The sequence below is a fragment of the Ochotona curzoniae genome, unplaced genomic scaffold, assembly GCF_017591425.1.
Source record: "Ochotona curzoniae isolate NIBS_2020 unplaced genomic scaffold, NIBS_Ocur_1.0 contig_605, whole genome shotgun sequence".
NCBI lineage: Eukaryota > Metazoa > Chordata > Mammalia > Lagomorpha > Ochotonidae > Ochotona > Ochotona curzoniae.
The window spans coordinates 479,445-505,505 of NW_024466491.1; the positions used below are offsets into that span (position 1 = coordinate 479,445).

The 26,061-nt window shown below is 61.8% G+C and overlaps 1 protein-coding gene across 2 annotated transcripts; it reads right to left on the reverse strand.

Moving 5' to 3' along the window:
* Positions 1 to 860: 860 nt before the first annotated feature.
* ELAVL1 (ELAV like RNA binding protein 1) lies at positions 861 to 24,831 on the reverse strand. Of its 2 annotated transcripts, none has more exons than XM_040990385.1 (6): positions 24,630 to 24,831; positions 13,813 to 14,000; positions 8,839 to 8,942; positions 6,336 to 6,489; positions 3,772 to 3,907; positions 861 to 2,356 (listed from the first exon to the last, which is right to left on the reverse strand). In XM_040990385.1, the coding sequence occupies exons 2-6, from the start codon at positions 13,982 to 13,984 to the stop codon at positions 2,032 to 2,034; spliced, it is 891 nt and encodes a 296-aa protein (XP_040846319.1). In that variant the 5' UTR covers positions 13,985 to 14,000; positions 24,630 to 24,831; the 3' UTR covers positions 861 to 2,031. The 2 variants fall into 2 exon arrangements, with proteins under 2 accessions (XP_040846319.1, XP_040846318.1); XM_040990384.1 differs by having other exon boundaries at positions 3,772 to 3,997.
* Between the last annotated feature and the right edge of the window lie 1,230 nt (positions 24,832 to 26,061).

Below are 26,061 nucleotides of genomic sequence, written 5' to 3' on the forward strand. Positions count from 1 at the left end.
GGCCCAGCTCCCTGCTAATGCGAACCCAGCAGCAAGGGCTCCAGTGGCTGGGCTCTCCTGCCACCCACCCACCCACCCACTCATGTGGGTGACGTGCCTGTGTCCCGGCCTCTACCCTCTGGCCCCCCAAACAGAGCACCTGGGCAACGGGGTTGGTGGGGGGAACTCTGCACACCTCTTTTGCTCAGCTCTCCACACGATCGTGACCAGCTTCGGTCTCGGGCCAAAAGTTCATAAATACATAAATATATAAATAAATAAATACAGACACACGTACATACATACAACCTGCCGGTACTACAACGTCTGGTTTTGATCCTGTCCGCCCAGCGGCAGCGACGGAATCAAATGGCGACGACCACCAGTCTGGAAGAGCTGGGGAGGGGAGACCTGGCCCTGCCTAGCTGGTGGGGGGGGGGGCTTCCCTTCCGCCTCCCCCCACTAGCTCTGGGGTTCCAGGCACCCCACCCTTGCCCCGTGACAGCACACGGCTAGGCCACAGGTTCAGTCCATGGGGGGAAGGGAGGGTTGGTGGTGGTGGTGGTGGTCTTACGAGTCCTCTCCCTCAAGGCTGGGACCCCCCCCCCCCCCGCGTACCTTCCCTAGCCAAAAAGAAAGAAAAGGCAAAACAAACAACAAAACAAAAAACAAAACAAAATTCGAGCAAAACAAAATCAAATTTAATGGTCTTGAATGCAAAAGTAAAAACAAAGAAAAAACACAAAAAAGCAAAAGAAAATGAACAGAACAGAACAACCCCAAAATGTCAAGGTGGTTATCAAGAGAACTCGGAAGAGTTAATCTTTTTTCTTTTCTTTTTTTTTTTTAAATCTACAAATCAAAGGTCGTCTTCTTCTTTTGTTGTTGTTAATAAGACAGCTGGCAAGAACTAAGTACTTCTCTGTTTTAAGTGTTCGTTCGTACGAAAAGCAAAATTCCAAAACGAAACCCGACTAGAATCGCAGAGAGAGAACAAATCTAGCGCTCGCAAGGAGGGGATGCGCAGGACGCGATGCTCAAATGTTTCCTCGTGGTATTCAAAAATAGAGTTATCTTACACCGTCAAGCTCCGGCCAATGCTCTTGGAGACCCGAGGCATCGCCGTCGACAAGTCTCAAGTGAGGGGGTGCCATGCATGCGAGGTGGGGCGCAGGAGGAGGAGGAGGAGGAGGAGGAGGAGGGGGGGGTCACATCGCATTGGGGTTGGCCGCCCACGCCCCGGCGGGCCCACTCAGCAATACACGGGAGTTTCTGGAAAACTCTTTGGTCCGTTCCCCCGGGGTGCCCGGGGCTCAGAACTCACTTATAACATCTTTTCTCTGGAGGAGGAGGAGGAAAAGGGGCCCCGGCCCGGCGTGCGGTGCCCCCCTACCTCTTCCCAGGCAGGTAGCCCACCTCGGATGGGGGGACCCCCCTGCGGCCACTTCCCCCCCGGTGGGGGGGGGCCCGCTCAGCATAGGCCAGGACTGGAGGGGGGCTGGGATGTGGCCCCCGGGAGGGGTTGGGGGGACCCGCGGGTTGAAGGAACACCCCCCCCCCCTCCGTGCCTGTCTAACCGGTCAAGACTAAAGGCGACAACTCCAAGATGCGGTTTGCGAGGACAGCGAGGGGGGACCGCGTGTCAGACAGTCCGAGAGACTCGGGTTAGAGCATGCTTCGGCTTCTCCACCGTCCAGAGGGACTGGTTAGTCAACGAGGTCAACTTAGGTTTCCGTTTTAATATATATATATATATATTTTTTTTTTAAAAGGAAATAACTTAAGAAAACGTAAAATTGGTCTGACATGGGTGGGATTTGCAAACATTTGAACATGTCGGTGGCATCCCAGAGTATAAAAACCTTTCCACTTCTCGTTTAGACTAAGACAAACACTTGTGAAAATTGGCGCAAAATGAGTTGTACACTAACCAAAAAAAAAAAAAAAAAAAAGTTTCAACTTCTTCACTCTTAATTATCTATTCCGTACAAAAAAAAAAAAAAAAAAGAAAAGAAAGAAAGAAAGAAAAAAAAAAAAAAAAGCACGAGCGAGTTATTTGTGGGACTTGTTGGTTTTGAAGGAAACCTGTAAGATTTTGTCCCCCAGGCGGTAGCCGTTGAGGCTGGCTATGGCCATTGCGGCCTCTTCATAGTTTGTCATGGTCACAAAGCCAAACCCTTTGCACTTGTTGGTGTTGAAATCGCGGATCACTTTGACATTGGTGACGGCGCCAAAGGGGCCGAACATCTGCCAGAGGATGCCCTCGTCGGCGTCCTGGCCGAGGTTGTAGACGAAGATGCACCAGCCCGAGGACGCGTTGCCTGGCGCATTGACGCCAGAGAGCCCACTCATGTGGTCTACACCCATGGGGGAGAACCTGGCGGGCGAGAGCAAGCACAGGGTCAAGGTCAGGCGGGCCCGGCACCCCCACGCGGCGGCACCTGGGGTGCAGCGCCCACCGGACCAGGGGCAGACCGTGGGAGCTGCCTAACTTGTACATGGCGACCCACAGAGCCAGTCTTCCTCGTGCCCCGCGATTCGACCCACAGAAGGGTGGCAGTGCCCGGGGGAGGGGGGCGGGGACAGCCTGTGTCTGCACTGACCAGCAGCTTTCTCTTGCCATGATACCCCAGGGGGCACCCCTTAGCTCACTGCTGCATCTCCCTCACCTTCCTGCTCTGCCAGCAACCCTGGCTACAACTCCAGGTCAGAGTCCACAGCTCCTCCTGCTTCCCTGGTTACTAAGTAACGGGGCCGCCCGCTGCCAGCTGCGCCCGGCCCCATCAGGGGCAGCTCTGCTCCCGTTCCTGCACCCCAGAGCTGGAGTGTAAGCTTTGGTTGGAAGCAGCTGTGCCAGCCGTTGCCAGCCCTCGGGGCACACCCCTCCTTACTGCCTGCCACTGAGACGGCAAGCCTGCATATGCCACAGGAAAACCCCGCTCTCTGAGAAGAGCCCTCACGCCCATTTCCTGAGGCACTGCCAAGGCCAAGGCCAAGGCCAAGGCCAGCCATGAGGCCCCCGCCCAGCCTTCCCTGCTTGTGGCAGGCAGCCCCCTCGGCCACGCGGGGCCGTCCGTTACAGAGTAGGGGAAGGCGCTGTGGTCCGGGGGCAGGCAGGGCTGTGAAAGGCTCAACGCCCGATGTGGCTGAGGTACTGCGTGGGCACGGACACTCGGCCTGAGCCCCCCCCACCCCGCGGCCACGGATGGGCTCAGTGGCTGGGCCAAGGCGGGGAGCCCCAGGTGGCCAGGCCCCAAGCACTGCAGGCCTCCTGCACGGGAACCGAGGAGGGTCTGATCCACAGCTCCAGCATGGCAAGCGGAGAGCCAGGCAGCAGCCTCGCCTGGCGTGGCACACCTGGCTCCACTCCCGTGTGACCCATCCAACACCCCCTACACACACACACACACACACACACACACACACACACACACACACACACACAAGTCGGTGGGAAGCAGGGCTGTGTTTAAAACAGAGGTGTGGCGACACCCCGGGCACTGTCTGCTTGCAGGGGGGTGGTTCTGCACCCACACTGGACACGAGAGCTGCCAGACGGACGGCACGGCCGCTGCTACACGCACAGCTCTGCCTCGCACGGTGGCGGGGGAAATCTTTCCAAAGGGACCTGTGTACCTGCCGACTCTGGCAGCCGCTGCCAGGCCTGGAACTGAGCCCTGGTGTGGGCGGGGGGTGGCGTGCCCAACGGCAACGGGTTGACGGGACGGGCCTGGCAGCACCCCCAGCCTTCTCCAGGTTGCGTGGCCGCCAGCAGGCCTCCCGGGGACCCACCTGAATCTCTGTGCCTGATGGTGTACAGGGCCTCCGAACCTTCTGGCAGGCGAGTGGTACAACTGTGAGAGGAGCGCCACGTTTTTGTTCTGGTTGGGGTTGGCTGCGAACTTCACTGTGATGGGCTCAGAGGAACCTGGGGGTTTATGACCATTGAAACTGGTAATTGCCTCTTCTGCTTCGGACCGTTTGTCAAACCGGATAAACGCAACCCCTCTGGACAAACCTTTTTAACAAACCAACAAAAACGGAGTTAGGGGGGAAGCAGGCAAGGAGTTTCAAATCAACTGAAAAGCAAAAGACAAAGTCAGTCTACTGTGGTCCTCCCTGGCTAAAACGGAAACGAAACCAGATTCATTCGTCCCAAGTTGCAGGCCCTGTCTCGAGGCAGAGCAGCGACTTCAGTCCCCACGGTGAGAGCCATGTTGGCGGCAGACACCCCAAAGGGCCCCCCTGAGCCTCCTGACGCGCTGCAGCATTAAGATGGGCCACAGGCGTGGGCATCGTTTGCTCAGCAGGTGCCCAGAGAGGGTGTGCACGACCGGAACCACCACCCTCTCCTTGCTCTACGCTGCTGCTCAGTCCTCACTTTGCAGTCCTGGGACGGCCTCTGGGTTCCCAGTTCCCCTCCAAGGAGGCCCCGCTGTGGCCCGTGTCCTGCAACCTTGGCCAAGCCAGTGGGATTACTGCATGGAACCCCACCCCCTTACTGAAGAGAACAGCCGGGACCCACAGCCCGAGTGGCAGAGGCTGAGCAAACCTGGGAAGGGGTGGGGGATGACGCGACCTGCCCTTTAGCCCCCTGCCCTGCCCTGTCCGCCCCCAACCCTGCAGGTCTGGGAGGCAAAAAGCAGCAAGGCCTCACCGTTCAGCTCAAGGAATGGGGTGAGGAGAATCTGAGGGGATGCTAAGCAGGGTCAAAGGGAAGGCCAGCGTGTCGGGGAGAGGATGGCTGAGGGTCAAGGCTGGGCTGGCTGAGCAGTCATGAGATCTTCCTTAAGAACTCAAAGGCCCCAGGGGTCTCCAACCCCAGGCAAGGTGGGGCTTGTCACTAGGCCAAGGTCTTTTAGCATGCAGTAAATGAGAGACCCAAGCAGGACAACTTGGGCCTTGGTGACCCTCTGGGCGAGCGTTCAAGCTGTCCCCAAGTCCACGTCCCAGCCCCAGAAGGTTCTGCCTCCTGTGCCTGTGGTACCGTGGTCCCTCTGGCCTCAGCCAGATTCTCTTCGGAACCATGACCACCCATCTGGGTCACTTGCACCCCGGACCCAGCACAGTGGCCTCCAGGTTGCCCTCGCGTGGGGTTCACAACTGTTCAATCACCCACTTGGAGTTCAAGTGGGTGGAACCCACTATGAGGAACCCATGAGGTTATTAGACCTGGCAAGATGCGCCGGTGCCCAGGGCATCCAGGGCCTGACCTGCTCCAGCCGGGCAGGAGTACCAGCTCAGAGAGCTAGAGGAAAACCAGCCCCAGGCAGGCACCACGAGACACGGGCACGGCGGGTAGCTGTGTGCCTCAGAGAGTGGCCAGGGTCCCCAGCAAAGCCAGGTGGTGGGGGCTCTGCCTTAACAGCTCGGGCTCCTTGGGGGCTGTGGGGCACCGGGAACAGGGCAAGGGAGCTAAAACACTGACAGTGGGACTGTGGCGGGGGCCCCGGGCTCACCGATCAGTTAGCTGCCTTCTCAGCCAGCATGTGGGTAAGAAAGAGGTGCTTTGCAGTAGACCTGGGGATCACACCAAGTTAACGGCCATCGCCCAACTCTACTTGTGGAAGGGACCCCAGGTCTGTGCCGGCCCACAGGCTCCCCCAGCGCCCCAGGCCGGAGTCTCCAGCTCGGCAGAGCCTGATGCTGGCCGCTTCCCGCCTCAGCCCCAATCCAGCAGCACTGTACCCTGACCCCCGGGAGGATGCGAGTAGCTGAGGGAGCCACAAGACGCATGGCCGTGGAGGACCAAGGTGAACACCTGGCACACCTCCAGCCCAGCAGCCACAGGGCCTGAGCTCCTTGTGGCCAGCTAGCCTGCCAAGGGGGTGTGCAGGGAGAGCGCATGCGTCGGATGGAGATGAACCCTGTCTGCTGGGGCAGCACAGTTCCCATTCCTGCTGAGGCACCCTGAGTTCCGGGCCAGGTGGGTGCACAGCAGGGCTTGCTGGGGGGCACATCTGCAAAGGCCCCTCGGCTCCTCTTGCCCAAAGCTGTGCACCCACTTCGATGCTTCAGAGGGGCCAGCCAAGTGGCCAGGCCTTCCAGAGAGCCGTCGGGGCCTCTGCCTGGGGGGCCCCGGAGCACCGCAGACCGAGGACAGGCTCCTGAGGGAGGGACAGCGCTACCTGTGACACCGCATGGTGACGGCAACATGGGGACTTGAAGGACTGACAGCTGCTGCCACCGTTAACACCCTGCTCACAGGCAAGGCCAGGGCCCCGGGACGCCGGAGGGAAGGCACTGCCAGCACCGAACGTCCTGAGCCTCATGCAGCCAAAGCCACTGTCCTCTCATGCTGAGGGCGGCGCGGGACACTGCAGTGCCGAGGGCGGCGTGTCGGCCTCTGGCCGTACCTGTGGTCTGGTCCACGAGGACCCGGGAATTGATGATACGGCCAAAGCGAGAGAACATGTCCTCCACGTCCTTCTGGGTCATGGTCCGCGGGAGCCCGCTGATGTACAGGTTGGCATCTTTGATGACCTCAGAGCTGGGGCGCGCGTAAGACACCTTCAAGACAAAAGCGCTGGCTAGGATTAGGGCGGGCCTGGGAGCAAGGCATTGAGGAGGGTGCAAAGCCAGCGCCGTGGCACCGCCAGGCCACACCAGCACTTGTGTCAGGTCACCCTGTGGCACCTCCTCCTGTGGCCTTCGCATCTGAGCGAGGAGGACGTTCCTCCGAGCAGAGACGGAGGGTCTGCAGCGCTGGGATCCGAGCCCCAACTCTCCCACCCCCCTGCCTCGGCATTACGCCCTCCTGGGAAACGCTGGCACGTGAGCCACTGCTGGGGACTCGAACGGGGGCACCCGAACCAGGAGCCTGAAGGTGGCCTGTGCGAAGCCTGCAGTGTGGAGCATGCCACGAGGTGCAGAGGGGCCCACCGGCCACCTGGCTGGCAGCAAAGGCCTATGCCGAAGGCAGTAAGGTCCCGAGGCTGAAGCCAGGAAGGGCTCAATGCTCCCAGGGGTGAGGGCTAACTGCGTGCAGCCCCCAGACACCAATGCAACCATCAACAGCAATGGCAGCCAGGAGGACCCAAGGGGAGGAGAGGAAGCCGAGTGCTCTGGGAGGACGGGGACCTGCACCTGCCGGACAGAAAGAACCCTCTCTCGCCCACAGAAACGGGCGATCCGTGACTGCACTAAGGTGCCGTCGGGTGTCTCGGGGTGGGAGTCTAGCTCTGCGCCCCACCCTGCTCCCACTCCCACGCGTGCTGCTCTGCGAGGGGGCCAGGTACCATCCTTGCCCGGGAGGCAGCTGGCAGGTAGTGCCATCAGAGATGGAGATTCCAACCAAGAGCATGACAGCTGAGCAGGGCCGGGCCTCACCGAGGGGGCACCGAGGATGTGGCAGGGAGGCTACAGGGCACCTTGCCATCAGCCCGTGGGTCAGGAGCCCTGGGGACACTTGGTCACTCCAGGATTCGGGTCAGGGCTGGTACATACCCAGAGCACTGGCTCCACAGAAAAGGGGACCCCTAACTTTGTAGCCAGATGGTCACAGGTGCAGGGAGCCCTGACTGGGGACTACCCCCCTGGACTGGTGGCAGCCACACCAGCTCTGGGTGTGTGATGTCAGAACGGAACTACAGGACAGCAGCAGCTGCGGGGCACGTCTGGGGACCGCACAGACAGACAGACAGGCTGTGCTGATGCCTACTGTGCCCTGCGGATGAGTCACCCTTCACCTGGGACCTGGGGCCTCAAGGCAGAGGGAGTAGGACCCGTGACCGGGGCATCGCGTGCCCAGGCGCAGGCTGCTTTGGCAGAACTAGGGCAGCCGGGGAAGCGCTGTGAGCTGGATTCCACTGGCTGAAGGGAGGGCGGACTTTCACGCACATGGTGAGGGTGGCACGACTGGGCAGCCTGCGGGTACAGGCTCTGGCCTCAGCAAGGGCTGTTGCAAAACTTCCGGCATCACCAGTCACAGGAAGGCTCAAGAGTACACAGAGCCAGCTGTGTGTCCGGGCTTGGGAGCAGCAGGGCACTTCCTGGGCGGGCCTGGCACAGGGAGCCAAAGGCCCCGGGGTGGCGGCAATGCGAGCCGTGTGGCTGCCTGCCACAGCCTGCACTGTGGGGTCCCCTGCAAGCCGCACTGCACCCGGGGGGAGAGGGGGGTTTCTTGTGGGTCCAGGGAAGGTTCAGCCACTGGGAAACCCAGGTCACAGGGCACTTGTGGGCTGGCCGGCAGCTGCAGCCCTGGGTGCCCAGTGCAACTGTTGCTCAGTGCCCAGGAAGCACAGGCCTGGTGCCAGTTGTCAAAGGCCCTTCCCGGGCATGCCAGCGAATTGGAGTTCACACAATTGTGCCTCACCAAGTTTGGGGAAGCTGCAATTACGACAAGACAAACTTAGGCTAGTGCAAAGAATATCGGAACCCACACACGGGGTTTCACCGCATACGTTTCTCAACCTTTCTGCTGAGCTCCCGACAGGATCTCTTTCCCGATGGCTTCAGATCAGGGGAGGTGCTCTTTGCCAGGGTGATGCCCGGCCACCAGGGGAAGCCAGGTCACGGGGCCCAGGGAGGGGCTCTGTGCAGCTTCCTCCTCCTCTTCCACTTGCCTTGGTGGCAGGCAGCTGCCAACCTGTGTTTACTGCCTGGGTCATGGCCAGCCCTGACAAAGCAGGGGCACAGGGGACGGGTGGCACTGCAGGGCGAGCCAGGAGCCAGCAAGGAGAGGCCCTGGGCCGGACGTCGTGCTGATCTCACATTTCCATCACGGGAGCCTCGCGCTCGTCAACAGAGGTGGCTTGAGCCACTCGTGTGAGGGCAGTCCGGGTGCACTGCCAGGGCCCTGGGCGTCGCGGGGAGGCCCGGGGTGGTGGTGGTGGTGGTCGGGAGGGGCGTCAGATCTACCTTGATGGTCTTGGACTGCAGCCTCAGGCCGTTCAGCGTGTTGATGGCTTTCTCCGCATCCTTCGCAGTGACGTAATTCACAAAGCCATAGCCCAAGCTGTGTCCTGCGTGGAGACACGGAGACGTGGGCAAGGGGCAGGGACGACTCCCCATCCTCCCTCCGAGCAGCAGCCAAAGGCCGGGTCAGGGGAGGCGCACAGAGATGTCAGGAGCACAGGCCTCTGGGGGACTGGCCGGGAGGTGGCAGCCTGCACGTGAACAAACGGACCCCTGTGTGACCGAAAACAAACATGTGCCACTGTCTGCTGTGCAGCCCAGACCAGGGGTCCCATGGGTGCTGCAGCTGTGGGGCCTGATGCGTGCCCAGCTGCCCCCACTGCTTGCAGCTCACTTCCCTGCCCAGCCGGAGAACAGAATGGGGCAGCCAGAGGTGAGCAGAGCCCCGGCCTGTCAAGCAGCCTGCTTGCCCTGCATCCCAGCCTCTTCTGCTCTGGCAACGTCAGGTGCTCAGGTTCTGGGGGTCAGAAGCAACGCACAAACCCCGAGCATCAAAGAAGACCAGGGTCCGAGACAGAATGTCCCTGCCTGCTGCTAAAACGGGCCGGGCAGTGATGACCCCAGGGGACCTGGCAGGGGTGGGACCAAGGCAGAGCTGCTGGCTGGCAGTCGTGAGGACCTAAGAGGTGGCCGGGAGAAGGACACAACCCATCCTCTGTGCTGTGAACGCCGGGTGCAGGTGCTGCTCCTGGCTGCTGTGTTAACAGAGGCCAGGCGGACAGAGGGACAAGGTTGGGCATGCGTGCCCAGCGTGGAGTTTAACCCGGCTTTGCTGCTCTCCTTCTAAAACACACTGCTGCCTGACCTCACTGGCCAGAGAGGGTCTTCAGCTCCCGGCAGGCAGGCCTCTTCCGTCCCCAGGCACTCGGCGGGGGTGGCTGGGAACGCTCACTCAGGCCCTCCACTGGCTGAGGCAGTCTCTCAGCCTTTGCGGGTCCAGTTCTGGTCAAGGCCCGGCCAGCAGACTCATTCCCGCTGAAGCCCCCAGTCGCCCCGTGGTGCCCTTCAGGCCGCCGGGCCGAGGCGCCTCTGTGCGAGCCATCACACGTTCTGCACAGACTGGGCTCCTCTTAAAAGCAACCAATAAAACCTGGTCCTCTTTTTGAGGCTGATCTATCTGGAGCCACACACTCTGTCTGCCTGTCCCAGCTGGGTGGCGGGGACCCGGGCTCGCGGGCCATCTTCCACTGCTTTCCCAGGAGCATCAGCGGGGAGCTGGATCGGAAGCAGAGCAGCCGGGACACAGGCTGGCGTTCTGGTGTCATAGGAAGTGACCTCACCCGCTATGCCCCACAATGCCAGCCCCGACCCGACTGCAGGGGCCCCAGACTTGGCCCCAGACGCGCGGGGGGGAGCACATACCAGCAGGGTCCAGCCTGGCACACCGCAGGGCAGAGCCTCCGGGCCGCAGACTGCAGGACGGTGCTGGTCCAGCCTGCTGGGCACCACTCTGACCCTCAGAGGTCCTTGACTGCTGCCCTCTGACCCCTCTGGGCCACAGCCCACGGAGCCTGTCAGAGCCCAGGACAGAGCCCTGGCCACTCAGATCTTCCTGCCTTCACTCTGCTCACGACCTGGACCACTCATCATTCATGTGGCCAACACGTCGCTGGGACCCACGCCCTAGGCCTTGCATCTTCTGCCCCACCTGGCTCTGTGTGGTGGGGAGACATGGCCACGGCCTTGGCGAGGTCCTGGTTCCTGCTCTGCTGGGAGAGCCCGGTGTGGTCCCTGCCGACTCTGGGTTACGTCCAGGCGAGTCTGGCTGAGCTCCTGGGGCACTGCGCATGGCCTGTCCTCCAGGATGTGACGACACCTCCCAACTGCCCCCTCAGCCTCTGCGTGACGGTCCCTGATGTGTCACCTCTGGTCCTGGTCTTGGCCATACACCCCTCCTGACCGTGCACGTGCCTAGGGAAGTCACACCGTGGTCGGCCACACCTCCCTATGCAATCTGCTTTCTCCTGTAACCCTCCTCATCCCAACATCCTAAGCACCTGCTCTGTGTCAGGCCTGGCTGGGGCCGACACTGTGCACGACAGAGGATGGCCGCTGCCTCAAGGACCCTCGGCACACCCCCGGGGGCAATCAGCCAACCCACTGGGGCGGTGGGTGGTGGCAACGCTAACCAAGCCAAGGACGGAACAAGCCTCAAAGACAAAAGTCTCCGCAAGGGCGCTGGGCAGCCAAGAGGAGCTGACGGGCCATTACAGCTGTGTTACCACGGTGGCCAGGGTGGCCTGTGGTGGAAGGGGCCTGGCAGGGTGCCAGTATCCTGCCAGCTGAGCAAGGGCCGGGTCCCTGAGGCGTGCTCCAGGAAAGACCAGGTGGCCCGAGGGGTGGAGCAGAGGAGCCCAGGGGAAGGATGGAGGTGGCGGCCACGGGGAAAGGCGTCTGTCTGTCTGGCAGTGTGGCTGTGAGCCAGTCCAGCTGTAGGTTAAGGGTGGGGCAGGAGGTACAGGACAGAACACTGCAGAAGGTGCTGGAAAGCATTCCTGCGCAGGGAAGGTTCTAAGGCCTGGGCCAAGGCAGAGGGGAAAACAGGGTTTGTAGCTCGCCCCTGTTGACACTGCAGAACCCTGGAGCCCGGCCCACGCCGGCAGGTGGCTGTAGGGGCTTTGGAAGCTGCCTGGCTGGGGAGCCTGACCACTCAGTGACACACCAAGGGGAGAGGAGGGCACGCAGCACCCAGTTCCTGTTCCTCCAGGCAGCGTGCCTTCGCCGTCTGCACCAGGAACGCCTGGGCTGGGGGACAGAGAAGGGAGCTCTGCCGTGGGGGGCTGTGCTGCCCCCACCAGCAGTGGGCGGAGCTCCCAGTAAGGATGGGCAGGGCCGGCTGTGATGGATCAGCCCCGAGCTAGAGGAAGCTGGAACATTAGGAAGTGCTCGTGGGGGCCCGGCGCGATAGTACAGTGGTTAAAGTCCTTGCCTTGAACGCGCCAGGATCCCATTTGGGTGCCGGTTCTAATCCCACCAGTCCTGCTTCCCATTCAGCTTCCTGCCTGTGGCCTGGGAAAGCAGTTGAGGACGGCCCAAAGCCTTGGGACCCTGCATCTGTGTGGGAGACCCAGAGGATGCTCCTGGTTCCTGGCTTCAGATCGGCTCAGCCCTGGCCATCGCGGCCACTTCCATCATCAGACGGAAGATGTGTCTCTCCTCTCATCAAGTTCCTGTAAAGCGCATGTCGGCACCGATGCTCAAGCCTGCGAGACCTGGCGTGCACTCGCGTGCCTCCTGGGAAAGCAGCAAGGAGCCAGCCAGCGCAGGCTGCTCACGGTGCTGGCGGGCCCTGTCAGGACCAGCTACTCTTTCAGCGCGCCTCCTGTTAACACGCCCCACGGGGCAGCAGCTGCTGGCTCCGGTACTCGGGGCTCTGCTCCTCCTGGGGAGACCCAGGTGAAGCGCAGGGTTCCTGGCTCTGGCCTGAGCCAGACCCCACTGTTGCAGGCACTTGAGGAGTGAACGCGGGGATGGAAGGTCTGTCTGTCTGTCTCCCCAAATAGATACATTACATACATACATATATATACACGTATACATATGTGCTTTCACTTTCAAATAAATAAACCTAAAAAAAGAAAAAAAAGAAGCACATTGTTATGTTAGGACCACAGCCAGGAGCAGCGAGGATAGAGGCTGCCACGTCCTGGCAACTGGACAAGGACAGTGGCCTGGTAGCCGTCTCGCCATCATCAGTCTCCTGGCTGTGTAGAGGGCCACAGCGTGCTCCTGAGCTCAGCACGGGCAGGCATGCCCCGGCCCCGGTCCCGGGATGTTCTCTGCGGCTGGAAGTGGCTTCCTAGCCATGGTGCTGCGGGCACCATGTGCCAGGGGAGGCCCCGGCCTCATCAAACGCTAGTGCCGTGAAAGCAGAAGGCGGCTCGTACTTGGGGGTCACTGCCACCCACACGGGGGACCTGGCCGGAGTCCCAGGTCTCTGGCTTAGGCCTGGACCAGCCCCCGATGCAGTGACCGTTTTGGGGGGGGGGGGAGTAAGTCAGCAGACGGACGCAATCCCCCTCTCTGGACGGATCCTGCCCCCAGGCCAGCCGCTCTGTCAGGGCAGCTCCGGCTCCTCTGCAGCCAACACGGGGCACAGACGCCGGGAACCCTTGCAGAACCAGGCTGCAGTGCTCACTGTGCATGCTCGGCAGGGCTGCAAACCTGCACACCAGGCCTCCTGCTGCGCGGGAGACGAGAGAGGCAAAACCCGGTGGCACGGTGAAACTCGAACACTCCTCTCCACAGGAACCCTGTGAGCCGGGATGACTTCCCGGGTCAGGAAAACAGTGGAGGCTTCTAGAACATTCTCACACTGGCTGACTGTGTATCTTCTCAAGTCTCTCTGCAGGACCAGTGCAAACGCAAACTCCCCACAGAGCTGGTCAACAGGCCGTGGAACACACCTCTGCTCTCCACAAACAGGAAACGTGCTGGCTCCTTCCCCAAACTCAAATTCGAGTTTCCACGATCGGGACTTGGTCCCAACCAGCCAGCTGGCAGCCCGGGGGGCCTCGCCTCCCACGCTCTTCTTGGGCACCAGGTCTTGGGACAGCCCAGGAGGTGGGCCCTCACAAGCAACGCCCCTCAACCCTGACACTGCAGGTGGAGCCGGAGGCCCAGCCGTCACACTGCAGGGACTGCAAGGACAAGGCTCCCCGTGGCGGCCTGCTCCAGGGCGGAGTGTGAGCGGGGGCCTGGGAGGCCAGGCACGGGTCCACCTGGGTCCTCTGCACAACGGGACACTTGGTCAAGCCGTGCAGACCAAGCCAGATGAGGCTGTGGCTTTCCGGTGTAGCCTCTGTGTCTGGGGGTTCCTCTTCTCCCCGACGGCACGCACGGGCTCTGTCTCCCGGTGCCTCTTCCCGTTTAGGGATCAGGGCAGGGGAGCGAGCCGCAGCCCACCGAGGTCCTTACCTGCCACTTTATCCCGGATGAGCTTGGCGGACTCGACCTCGCCGATGCTGCTGAAGAGACTCCGCAGCTCCTCCTGCGTCATGTTCTGCGGGAGGTAGTTGACGATGAGGTTTGTTCTCCCCATGTCGTCCCTGCAGTCTTCAGCCATGTGGTCTTCATAACCATTAGACATTGTATGCTTTAAAAATCTGCAGGCGAAGACAAAGGGCGCAGTCAAACTGTTGTACCGTACGAGGGCAAAACCACGGACTACTGCTGTGCCCTATATACAGGGTGCGCGTGCCTTACCCACAGGGCCACACTCCCACCCCGGGACTTCTTTCGACCACTCCAAGTTCAAATGCAGACCACGCCGAAAAAAGCTGCCCAGGGCCGCTTCTGGCAGCTTTACCAACAAGTTGCCAAAATGGTGAAATGACCAAGATGCCCATCTGATGAATGAAAACTTCATAGCATGTGTTTTCCATAAACTTAGCAAAGATCTTAAAACACTTTGGCCTGGAAGCCGACACGTCCCATTTCTCTCCAGGACCCCGGCACAGCACATCCACGAGTGGGGACTCCCACTCACTGGCTCGCTCCAGCTCCGGGAGCTTCCGAAAGAGCCACTAAGACGACCACCCCTGCCAGCCCCAAGCGCATAGCACTTGCAGGGCAGCAAAAACGATTCTGCTACTTCAACAGTGGGGTGCAGGCACTCAAAGCTCGCAACAGAGAGAGGGTGCACCCCAACACCAGCTCCTCAGCTGGGAGAAACAGGCCCCCCCAAAGACACGACAGACAGAATCGTGGGCACACGCTGCAGTGGCTCTGCAAACCTGAAACCACCCGAAAACGAAATCTAGGGTTTGGCTGCTGCGGCACACTGACATCCCTTATCTGCACAGGTTCGAGTCCCGGCTGCTCCACTTCCACTCCAGCTCCCTGCTTGGGACCAGCGAAAGGAGGGGGGAAGGACCAAGTCTTTGGGGGAGACCTGCCCAGCGCGCCCCACTGTGACCATCTGGGGAGTAAAGCAGCAGCGGAGGGAAGCGCTCTCTCTGTAACTGCCTCCCGACACACAGCACGACCCTGTCACAGCCACCTGCCGGCCAGCCCAGCATCACCATACACACTCCGTCAACATCTGTACCGTCTGCCCCTCAAAGGAGTCCTGCCCACGTGGCTGCCCGTGGAGAGTGGGAACCTTCTGCACCCCAGGACAGAGGTGTGTGGGGGGGTCCTGTCCTCACAGCAGGCTCTTCCGAGTCTCCGGGAACTCAGCCTGTTTCCTTGGCTCACCGAGGCTGCAGTGCGCAGCTCTGTGTCCCTATGAAAGCCCAGTACCTGTGGCCACGTGGCCCTGTCCCTCTTTAAAAATGGCCCTGGGGCGGGTGCGGCAAAGTGGGTTAAACTGCACCACTTTTGACACCCACAGCTCATCCCAGAACACTGGCTGGAGTCCTGGTGCTCGGACTGCAACCCCGCTCCCGGCTGAGGCTCCTGGGAACGCAGGGGAAGGAGGCCCACGTGCTCAGAACCCCTCAAGCCACGTGGCAGACGGACGGAGCTCCCAGCTCTTGGCTTCTTCCACCTGACCCAACCCTGGCTGCTGCGGCCAGGTGGGGGGTGTGGGGACCAGGATTTGGAAACTTCCTCTCGGTACGTCTTCCATCTCTCTGCTTCTTAAATAATAAAATCAGCACTCCTGCCAGGAGTCCACAACTACACAATCACCTCTCGTATGGGAATTGCCCACCTGCCCGGAGTCAATGCCTGGGGCTGCCCCGGCTCCTCTTCTCAGACCACGCGCACGCCAAGGGCAGCCTCCAGCACCTGTCACGCAACTTACGACACAGCCGATCAGCTTTGAGACCCACGGCCAAAGACGGGACAGTGAGGCTTCCCAGAACCAGAAATGTGTGCCTGGCACACGGCACCAGCAATGGAAACCGCAGCAGCCCACTGGGGGAAAGTGGCTGCTGGCCACATGAACGCGTGGAGCAGCGGCAGTTCCCACGCGAGGTGCGTCTGGCCCCTGACCACATTCCCATGTCGGGGGGACACTGGGCAGTGTCTAGAGACGCGTTTGGTTGCCAGCTGAGGCTGGCAGTAGGCTGCTGGTACCCACCTAGCGGGTCGGGAGCCAGGGACAACGCTCAGTAAACACCCTACAGGCCCAGGATGGCCCCCACGCGCTGAGCCGTCCAGCCCCACGGGGTTACGCTGCCGAGGCTCCAAAAACCTGACCCGGAGGACTACGAATCCATGAGGGAGGGCGACAGATACGCCAGCAGCTCAGCTGGCCAATGGACTCACAACTCTGTCGGGGCAGCCAGCGCTGGGCAGTGCCCACCAACACCCTTAGCGTGAGCCCCAGCTGGGATGGCTTACGGCAGCAGGCCGCCAGCCTCCAGAGACGGGTCAGACACCCACAGAGGAGCACACCACGCGATGGATGGCCGTGGAGGAAGAGCCATGAGCAGCGTGGGGTGGCTCAGGAGGCGCGCACTGCCCTAGACGGCGCTGGCGGGCCTCATCCATCTCCCTCCCACTCCAGGCCTTTCCTCCAACGCCTCGTGAGGAGGGCACGGGGGCCCCGTTCCTGCTGTCCAGACATGGACCCCTCAAACAAGGGTCCACGCACACGCCATAGCCTGACACACTCACGCCACAGCCTGACACACACACACGTCTGGCCCGCTGCCTGCCTCTTCGGATCAAGTTTTACTGGAACGCGGCCACTCCTGCAGGTTGACGCGCTGGCCGGTCTCAAGCCACGGTGACATGACAGGGCCGAGCAGGAACCAGCAGATGGCCCGCTGAGCCCAAGACAGGCCTCCCCACCTGGCCCGCGACAGACTCAAGCCGGCGGACAGAGTATTTCCAGAATGGATCTGCGACACGGAGTACGGTAAAGGTTTCTCAGTGACAACACCAAACCCACTGTCTTTAAAAGAAAACAAACAAACAAAAAAAACCCCTGAAAATTGTATTTTATAATCATTTCACTTTTTTCAAAAAAAGATTTATTCATTTTTATTGCAAAGTCAGATATACAGAGAGGAGGAGAGACAGAGAGGAAGACCTTCCGTCTGATGATTCACTCCCCAAGTGGTCACAATGGCGGGAGCTGTGTCAATCTGAAGCCAGGAGCCAGGAGCCTCTTCCAGGTCTCCCAGTGGGTGCAGGGTCCATTTCTTTGAGAAAGAGGCTGCTAGAATTACAATCCACAGATTGGAGAAAGTAATTACAAAGTGAACTGCGTTTGGAACATTCTCTGATGTTCTCAAAACAGAACAACGGGCCCGGCGCAGTAACCCAGTTGCTGAAGTCCTTGCCTTGTATGTGCTGGCATCCCACGTGGGCGCCAATTCATATTCTGGCTTCTCCACTTCCCATCCAGCTCCCTGCCTGTGGCCTGGGAAAGCAGTGGAGGACGGTCCAAAGCCTTGGGACCCTGGCACCTGCGTGGGAGACCCAGAGGTGGCTCCTGGCTCCTAGCCTCCGCTCCAGCTGTTGCAGCCACTTGAGGAGTGAACTGTTAAAGACGGAAGATCTTCATCTCTCCTTCTCTCTGTAGATCTGACTTTCCAATAAAAACAATCTTAAAATCATGAGAAGCCTCAAGTTGCAGGACAAAGCATCTGAACAAACACAGACAACAGGTGGATAGCAAGTAACTGCGTGACAAGATGCCCAACCCGCCGGGCACCAAGAAAATGCATGTGAACACCACACGGAGCTCCCGCTGCCTGTCACAGTGGCTGAGACAAAAGTGGACAGACCCAGGGACAGTGAACCAGCCAATGTCAAGGGCGGGGAGCCCCTGGGGAGGCGGGTTAAAATTAGCCAGGCAGAGAAGGAGGGCTCTTCCATCCGCTGGTTCGCTCCTCAGATTGCTGCAATGGCCCGTGTGTGTGGCTGGCCAGCCGGGCTGGCGCTTCTGGGGGGGCTCCCACTCCCCCCGGACCATCTCCCACTGCTTTTCCCGAGCCGTGAGCGCGGAGCAGCTGGGACAGGGACAGGCGGCCTCAAGGGCTGCTGGCTGGCATCAGCCGGTGGCTGGACCCACCGACACCCGGCACCGACCAGCAGCAGGCGAGCAGTTTCACCAGCTAAGCACACCGAGCATGCGACCTGGCAATCCCAGCACCGATCCAAGATGCTGATGACGGGGTTAGCGTGACTGTCTCCAAACACCCGGATGTCTTTCAGGTCCAGGGGGGCACCGGCACGCCAGGCAAGGGAATGCTACTCGGCAATAAAAAGGTGCCGCCAAGTCATGCCCGCGCCGCCCACGGGCATCTCAAATACCTTCTGCTAAATGAAACAAACGAGACTCCACAGGCCACAGGCACTGGGAGTGTGCGTCTGCATTCCAGAAAGGGCAGTTACAGCTGGCACCGATGCGGTATGCAGTTCGGGGGCCTGGGCATGTGCCATGCCAGCGCCCCCCCTCGTGCTGCAGGGCAGCGGCAGATGGCACAGGCTGCCGTGCCGACAAAGTGCCCATCTGCGTGTGGCCGCAGCATCCTCAACGCTTTATTCTTAGAGGGGCCAACTGCCGGCTAACACAGGTGCCCCGACAGTGCCCGGGGAGCATCTGCAGGGACACAGCTGGCCTGCCTGGGACGGGCAGCCGGGGCAAGGGTTCATTTCACAGGGCGGCAGGAGATTTTGAGGGACGAGACTTTCCGGTGTCTTGGCCACAGTGGCAACTCCATGCATTTGCCAAAATTCAAACAACTCTACAACCAGAAAGAAGGGCCACTGCACAGATGCACACACAAATAAGAGAGGCTGAGGGGGCCCGGCGCGGCAGTCTAGTGGCTAAAGTCCTCGCCTTGCACGTGCCGGGATCCCATACGGGCGCCAGTTCTAATCCAGCTCGCTGCCTGTGGCCTGGGAAAGCAGTGGAGGACGACCCAAAGCCTTGGGACCCTGCACCTGCGTGGGGGACCTGCAAGAAGCTCCTGGCTCCTGACTTTGGATTGGTTTAGTTCCGGCCATTGTGGCCACTCAGGGAGTGAATCATCAGACGGAAGATCCTCCTCTCTGTATATCTGACTTTCCAATAAAAAAATAATTAAATCTTTATTTAAAAAAAAAAAAAAAAAGAGCCTGAAGAACTTGGCCCTGATGGCCAACCTGCTCTGCGGGGACCTGCCCTTCACCTGAGCCGAAGCCGCATCCCTCGGCCCTCACGTGCTCGGGTGGCCACAGATTCCAATCACTGAATGACCAGTGAGTCCCAGTGGTCCCAGCGCACCGCCCCACCTGGTGTGGTAGGCCTGCAGACTCCTCTGAGCTGTCCCCCTGGTCCACCCCCGCCTCAAGCCCTTACTCCCAGGGGGCCAGGACGCAGCTGTCACCATGGACCAGTTCCCCGGGAAGAAATTATCAGCAGGCTTTTTTTTCTTTTTAATAAAGGTTTATTTTTTTTTTTACTGGAAAGGCAATATTTACAAAGAGAAGGACAGAAAGATCTTCCATCTGCTGGTTCATTCCCCAAGTGGCCGCAACAGCCGGAGCTGAGCTGATTCAAAACCAGGAGCCTCCTCCGGGTCCCCCACGTGGGAGCAGGGTCCCGAGGCTTTGGGCCGTCCTCCACTGCTTTCCCAGGCCACAAGCCGGGAGCTGGGTGGAAAAAGTGGAGAAGCTGGGACACACACCGGTGCCCATAGGGGATCCCGGCAGTTGCATAGGGAAGATTAGCCAACCGAGCCACCACCCGAGGCTCTGCAGTGGGGACTCCTCTGGGTTCCTGTGCTGGCTTTGAGGTAAGGCTGGCCCCGTTGCAGGGTCCCCGACAGCCTCTCCTTCATCCCCCGGGCTCGTCTTCCCCTTAGAACAGCAGGCTGCTCTCCTCCTTGGCGCCTCTGGACACTGTTTCTTACTGGCTGCGTCACTGTCGAGTTGGCGTGGCGACCTGCTTGCTGTCAGGTGCTGGCCTTCCGGCACTGTCCATGGCCCTGATCCACAGCTGACAGAAGGCCATGGTGCCTGCCTCACCGTGCCTCCTTCGCTTCAAGATTGTCAGGGAGCACCCCCCCAAAGCCAAGTGCAGGCAGCCGAGAGGGAAGCCTTGGCCTTCACCAGGTGAGACCGCTGGTCTGGAAGCAGGTGCCAGGGGAGGAAGCTTGCTGGAACAATCCCCAGGGCAGTAGATACTCCAGCTCCGGCCCTGACCCCACAACGCAGCACCTGCTGATGTTGGAGACCTCTCCGGCCGCAGCGGCCTGTCTTCAAGATGCAAGTGCGAAGGCGGCCAGGAACTGCTCTATCACCTGACCCAATTACAACTGGCACGCCAGACGGGGCGCGCGGAGGCCTGGGTGGATGCGGCGCCCAGGTGCCGGCCCTGGCCCATGGCGGAGACGATCGCCTGGCTGGGGCGGTGTCGGCTAAGTCACAGTGATTCTGGACCACAGAGGCGGAGCCGAGACTCCTGCGGGAATGACAGACTGGGTACAGCCAGTGTCTGGCCCGGGCCAAGCCAACAGGAGCCCTTGTGGCCTGCCACAGCCCAGGGCCGCGCGGGGAGAGCTGCTTCTGGCACACTCCAGCGCTGGGCAGTTAGAGCACAGAGCGGGGAGGTCCCCACCTGGCACCAGGGCCTGGCCGACGGCAGGCCAAGTCCTGGCCCCTCCTCTTCCTTCTTGCACAGAATCAAGACCCATGTGTCCCCCTGACCCGTCCAACCATGAGCGCCTTCACCATGGCGCCTCTGTCCTTGCTGCCTCTCCAAATCTGCCGTAGCGGGTGGCGCGCTCACATCTGTCCCCCCTTCCCAGACAGGCGGGTCAGACCTCCACGCCGTACCTGTTCGACCTCTGCCCGCCCCCTGCCCAGCCCTCGCCAGAGCCCTGTCACCTCTTGCCATGCCAATTGCCACGGGGACAGGTCCCTGCTGCACCCATCACTTCAAACCCAGCAGCCTTACCCTCCAGGCATCCCCTCTCCCTCCCGGCTCCTGGCTCCACCGGTCCACGAGGTCCCCCAGGCCTCTCAGAGAACCCAGCACCTGTCGGGCACTGGGCAGTCCCGTCCCTCGGCACAGCTGCTACAGGACCCTCTCCATTTTTTTTTCTTTGAGACACAAAGGTGAGAGCGTTTGATTCACTCCGCAAACCCCCAAAATAGCTGAGTTTAGACCAAGCTGAAGCTAGGAGCTGCGAACCACTCATTCCTGGGGGTGGGGGGGGTCTGGACCAGCAGGAGGCTGGAGTCAGGAGCCTAAGCCTCACAGCAGGCCCACGGAAGGCGATGCAAGCACAGCCCCCCGCCCCTGCCGTCCCAGGAAGGCCTAGAACCCCCCCTAGCAGTTACTGCAGCTGCCTCCCCTTCGGTCAGCTCCAGGGCCGCATCCACGCGCCTGGGTGTCCAGGCTCTCCAAACAAAAGCCCGGCCCGGGACAAGCTCGGCTTTCACCCCACACTAGCCCTCAGAGTCAAGCAGGGCTCTCCCCTCCCCCGCGCAGCCCCAGCACTGCGGGGGGGGCCCCCCAGGAGCTCTCTGCATCGGAAGTGAGTGTGTGCGTGGGGGGGGGGCCGACATCCTGCAGGAAAAAAGCAGGTCAGCCTCTGCCCACGCAACCGCACGCGGGACACACCACTCCATGGCCCATCAGAGGCTCATTTACAAAGCGGTAACTTTGTGCGGCTCCGGGATGCCCTGCCCGCTCCCCCGTTGCGCCGCTGAGCGCTCCTGGCTGAGACAAAGCCCCCGGGTCCACTCCGCTCCCGGCTGGCCCCCCGTCCGCGCTTTCCCGCCCTCGGCTCCCCTCCCCCTCCGAGGCCTCCTCACCTCCGCCAGGAGGCACCCGGGGGCCGGCCGGGCTTGGGTAACGGCTCCCCTTCCTGGGGCCTCCACATCCGCCCGAGCCTCACCATGCCCACGTCCAGCAGCGAGCTGAGCCCCGCGCACGCCGTGACCATGGCCTCCCCGGAGCCCCGCGGGACCCGGCCCGGCGGCCACGGCCGGGCAGCTCCGAGGAGCGCAGGCCTCCGCTCGCCTCCCCTCTGCAGCCTGGCTCTCGGCCGCCACCTGCAGGCGGGCGGCGGGCACGACGCTGCGCCCGGCTCCCGGCTCCGGCAACTGCCCGCGCCCCGCGCCGCGCGCGCCAACAGTTGATGCCCGGGTGGGGGCGGGGGTCCGGGCTGCGGGCTCGAGCGCCGCGCCGCCCAGGCCGTGCCGCCCAGGCCCCCATGCCGCCCAGGCCGTGCTGCCCAGGCCCCCATGCCGCCCAGGCCGTGCCGCCCAGGCCGTGCTGCCCAGGCCCCCATGCTGCCCAGGCCCCCATGCCGCCCAGGCCGTGCTGCCCATGCCCCCATGCTGCCCAGGCCGTGCCGCCCAGGCCCCCATGCCGCCCAGGCCGTGCTGCCCAGGCCCCCATGCTGCCCAGGCCCCCGTGCTGCCCAGGCCCCCATGCCGCCCAGGCCGTGCTGCCCAGGCCCCCATGCCGCCCAGGCCGTGCCGCCCAGGCCCCCATGCCGCCCAGGCCCCCATGCCGCCCAGGCCGTGCTGCCCATGCCCCCCACTGCCCAGGCCTCCATGCTGCCCAGGCCCCCATGGTGTCCATGCCCCCGCTGCCCATGCCCCCATGCTGCCCATGCCCCGCGCTGCCCATGCCCCGCACTGCCCAGGCCCCGCACTGCCCAGGCCCCCATGCTGCCCAGGCCCCGCGCTGCCCATGCCCCGCACTGCCCAGGCCCCGCGCTGCCCATGCCCCGCGCTGCCCAGGCCCCCATGCTGCCCAGGCCCCGCACTGCCCATGCCCCGCGCTGCCCATGCCCCGCACTGCCCAGGCCCCCATGCTGCCCAGGCCCCACACTGCCCAGGCCCCGCACTGCCCATGCCCCGCGCTGCCCAGGCCCCGCACTGCCCAGGCCCCGCGCTGCCCAGGCCCCGCAGTGCCCAGGCCCCCATGCTGCCCAGGCCCCGCTGCCTCTCAGCACCCAGAGACCAAGGCAATTGGCTTCAGGCCCCAAAACTTGCAATCGGTACCAACGGGAGACAACACTGCGGGTCGGCGCTGAGGCCCAGGGGGTGAGGCATCCTGTACTGATACCGGTTCGAGTCCCGGCTGCCCCACGGTGGATCTGGGTAGGCGCAGGTACTTAGGGCCCTGCACCCGCAGGTATTTAGACCCCCTCCGTCCCCCCCAAAGTGCCTGGCTGTTGGCTTTGGAGCGGCCATTCCGGCCGTCTGCGGAGAGAACCAGCGGATGGAAGATGCGTCTCTCCTGCTCTTTGTAAATTCTGCCTTTCTAATCCTAATAAGAACACGAGGCAGGGAGCGAGAAGAGCAGCCAAGCAAGCCGCAATTCTCCTTTCTCCCCCTTGTGGCCCCATAATACGGGACTCTGCACCCCAACACTGACTCCCACCAGGCTCCTCACACAGCACACCCCCAGCTGAGCCTCCAGGCCGGGATGACCACAGCGCCTGGGCCCTGCAGGGCCGTGCAAGGGGGTCCAGGGGGTCCAGGGGGTCCAGTCCTCGGCAGCCCCTGCTGGCCACTCGCTCTTGGCTCCTGATGGGCCGTGTCCTCCTCCGCACGACCCCCCCCCCAGGATCCCAGCACAAGACCATCACACCCGACACGGCTCAGCTCGGGCACCGAGAGCGAGCAAGCCAGCCAGCTGCAGGAACTTCGGCGGCAGAAGAGGGAGTCTTGCTGGAACCAGAGACCCCACCCCCTGGAGCTGGCTGATCCTGAGCCTTACTGGGGAGCTGTGCACCCTGGGGGGGACCCCTCGTGGGATGCGGGATGCAGACCCCTAGCCAGTGAGCACCCCCACCTCCGCCTGGGCAATGCACGTGAAGACCGGGGGATGTGGGGAGCTGGCAGGGGCCGACTCCCTACCCTCGCCCCCACGTCTCCTCCCCTCTGCACCCCCCTGCACACAGTAGGTCTCCAAGACCCCAGGTTTTTTTTTTTTTAAAGTAGAGCCTCGCTACAGCGGACACACCGGAAAAGGAAGAAGGCGCATCCACCCCATTGTTCAACCGCCAGCAGTTTTCAACACACACACACACACACACACACACACACACACACACACACGCACACGCGCGCGCGCGCACACACACACACAATTTGACAAACCCCCGAAGTCCCACGCCCCACGATCAGTAAGCTTTGTTAAAGAGATGGCGCTCACCAAAAAAAAAAAAAAAAAAAAAACCCACAAAAAACAAAAAAAGAAAAGAAAAAAAAAACGATTTTTTTTTGTGTGTGTGTGTGTGTGTGCTTCCTTCTCTCCCAATTTTGCTTTTTCCCCGAGCAGCTCTGCACGCTCCTGGGGGTGCACGCGAGATGGCAGGGGCAAGGTGGAAGAGACGGGTGGGAGGAATGGAAATTTAGAAAAAATAATAATTTAAAAAGAAAAAAAAAAAAAACAAACCCCGACCTGGGAGATCTCCTCCTCCCCCCCACCCCCGCCCGCCGCCCCTCACCCCCAGCCCCACCGATCGGTCCTCCTCCTGGGACGGACCGACCCCCCTATTTTAAAAAATAATCATAATAATCATCATGATAATAATGAATAATAAGGGCATGGGCGGCACTGCCCCGCGCTGCGAGCCGGTGGGCCGTGACCCCCCGCCCGCTGCCCACCCCGCGCGCGCCCCCCGAACCCCGACCCACCCCCGCCCGGGCGCGTGCACGACACGCCGCCCCCCTCGAGGAATCCGGGCCCGGGGCCAAGCCCCCCGAAAACCTGCGGCCGGGCGCCCTTGCAGCAGCAGCAGGCCCCGGGGCCTCGAGCAGGCCGGCAGGCGAGCGCAGGCCCCGCCGCGGCCTAGCCCCGGTTCAGGCGCCTCCCGCCTCACCTGGACGCGGGCGGGCGGGCCCGGGCTGGGGTGGGGGTGCTGCTCCGGGGCGGGCGGTCAGTCAGGCAGGCGGGCGACCAGGAAGGGCGGGCGGCGCACAAAAAAGGGGTTCGGTACGGTCTCGGGGGACCGGTTCAACGGAGGCGGAGGAGACGGCGACGACGGCGGCGGCGGCGGCGGCAGCGGCGGCTCCTCCTCAAGCGCGCACGACCCGCTCCGGCCCGAGCCCCCGGACACGCCTCCTCCCCCACCTCCCGGCGCGCACGCTGATTGGCCTGCGTCCTCCGGGGCGCGCTGTTCATTGGTAGGAACGGCTGTCGCGGCGCTGCGGAGGCGGGATTTCCGGTCGGGGAGGCCTGCGATGAGGGCTTGGGCGGCCGGCGGAGACGCGCGGGTGGCCGGCGATGGCCGCGGACGAGAGGACGAGGCGTCCGGGCCCAGACCCGCGACGGAGGCCCGCTCGAGGCCAGCACCTTACCGTGGCTGCCTCGTACCTGTCTGCAGTCCCAGGCAGGTAGGGAGGAGTCAGTACAAAGGGGACCGGGGCTGTGGGTGCTGGTGGTGCTGAGTGGTGATGCTAGGGGAGGTGATGGGCCCCAAGCCCCGGGTTCGAATCCCAGGTTGGGGGAAGCCGATGTCAGCTCGCGGGACCTGCTGCTGCGAGGAGTCAGGGCCTGGGATGTTAAGAAAACTCACCCTCATTCGTGACACTTCCCTTGCACGTATATTGTATATCCCTTCCTTGCAGCCTTACCACTTACTGTGCAAGTCATAGTTTGTTTATTTTTGTTTATTTTTTTTTTTCCCCCAAGGAGGTGACATGCTGGATCAGCGCTGTCCGGGAGAAAGGAAAGCAAGCCACAGATGTGAGGCACTTACTGCGTTTGAATGTATTCTTAGTATTATTTTTTAGGAGGGTGGGTGCCACGATGCCACAGGTGGGAAGTGCTTGAGTCTGGGGTCAGAGTGACTGGGCTGAAGTCCCCAGCGCTTCTGCGTTTGGCATCCTGCACTTGCATGCTGAAAAGGAGCAGGTAGTTGGGGCCCCACCCAGCCACACCCACATGGGAAACCTGGTTGGAGTTCCACGCTCCTGGGTTTGGTTGTACCATTCCAGTCCGTGACAGGCATCTGGGCATTTACCCCACAGATGGGAAGATTTCTTCCCACCCTGGGTCTGATGAGAGGGCCTCAATTGCCTGATTCTCCACCTCCAAGCACCAACATCCCCATATGGGCGCCGGTTCTAATCCCGGCAGCCCCACTTCCCATCCAGCTCCCTGCCTGTGGCCTGGGAAAGCAGTGGAGGACGGCCCAAAGCCTTGGGACCCTGCACCCGCGTGGGAGACCCGGAAGAAGCTTCTGGTTTTGAATCGGCTCAGTTGGGGCCATTTGGAGAGTGAAGCAGCAGATGGAAGAACCTTCTGTGTTC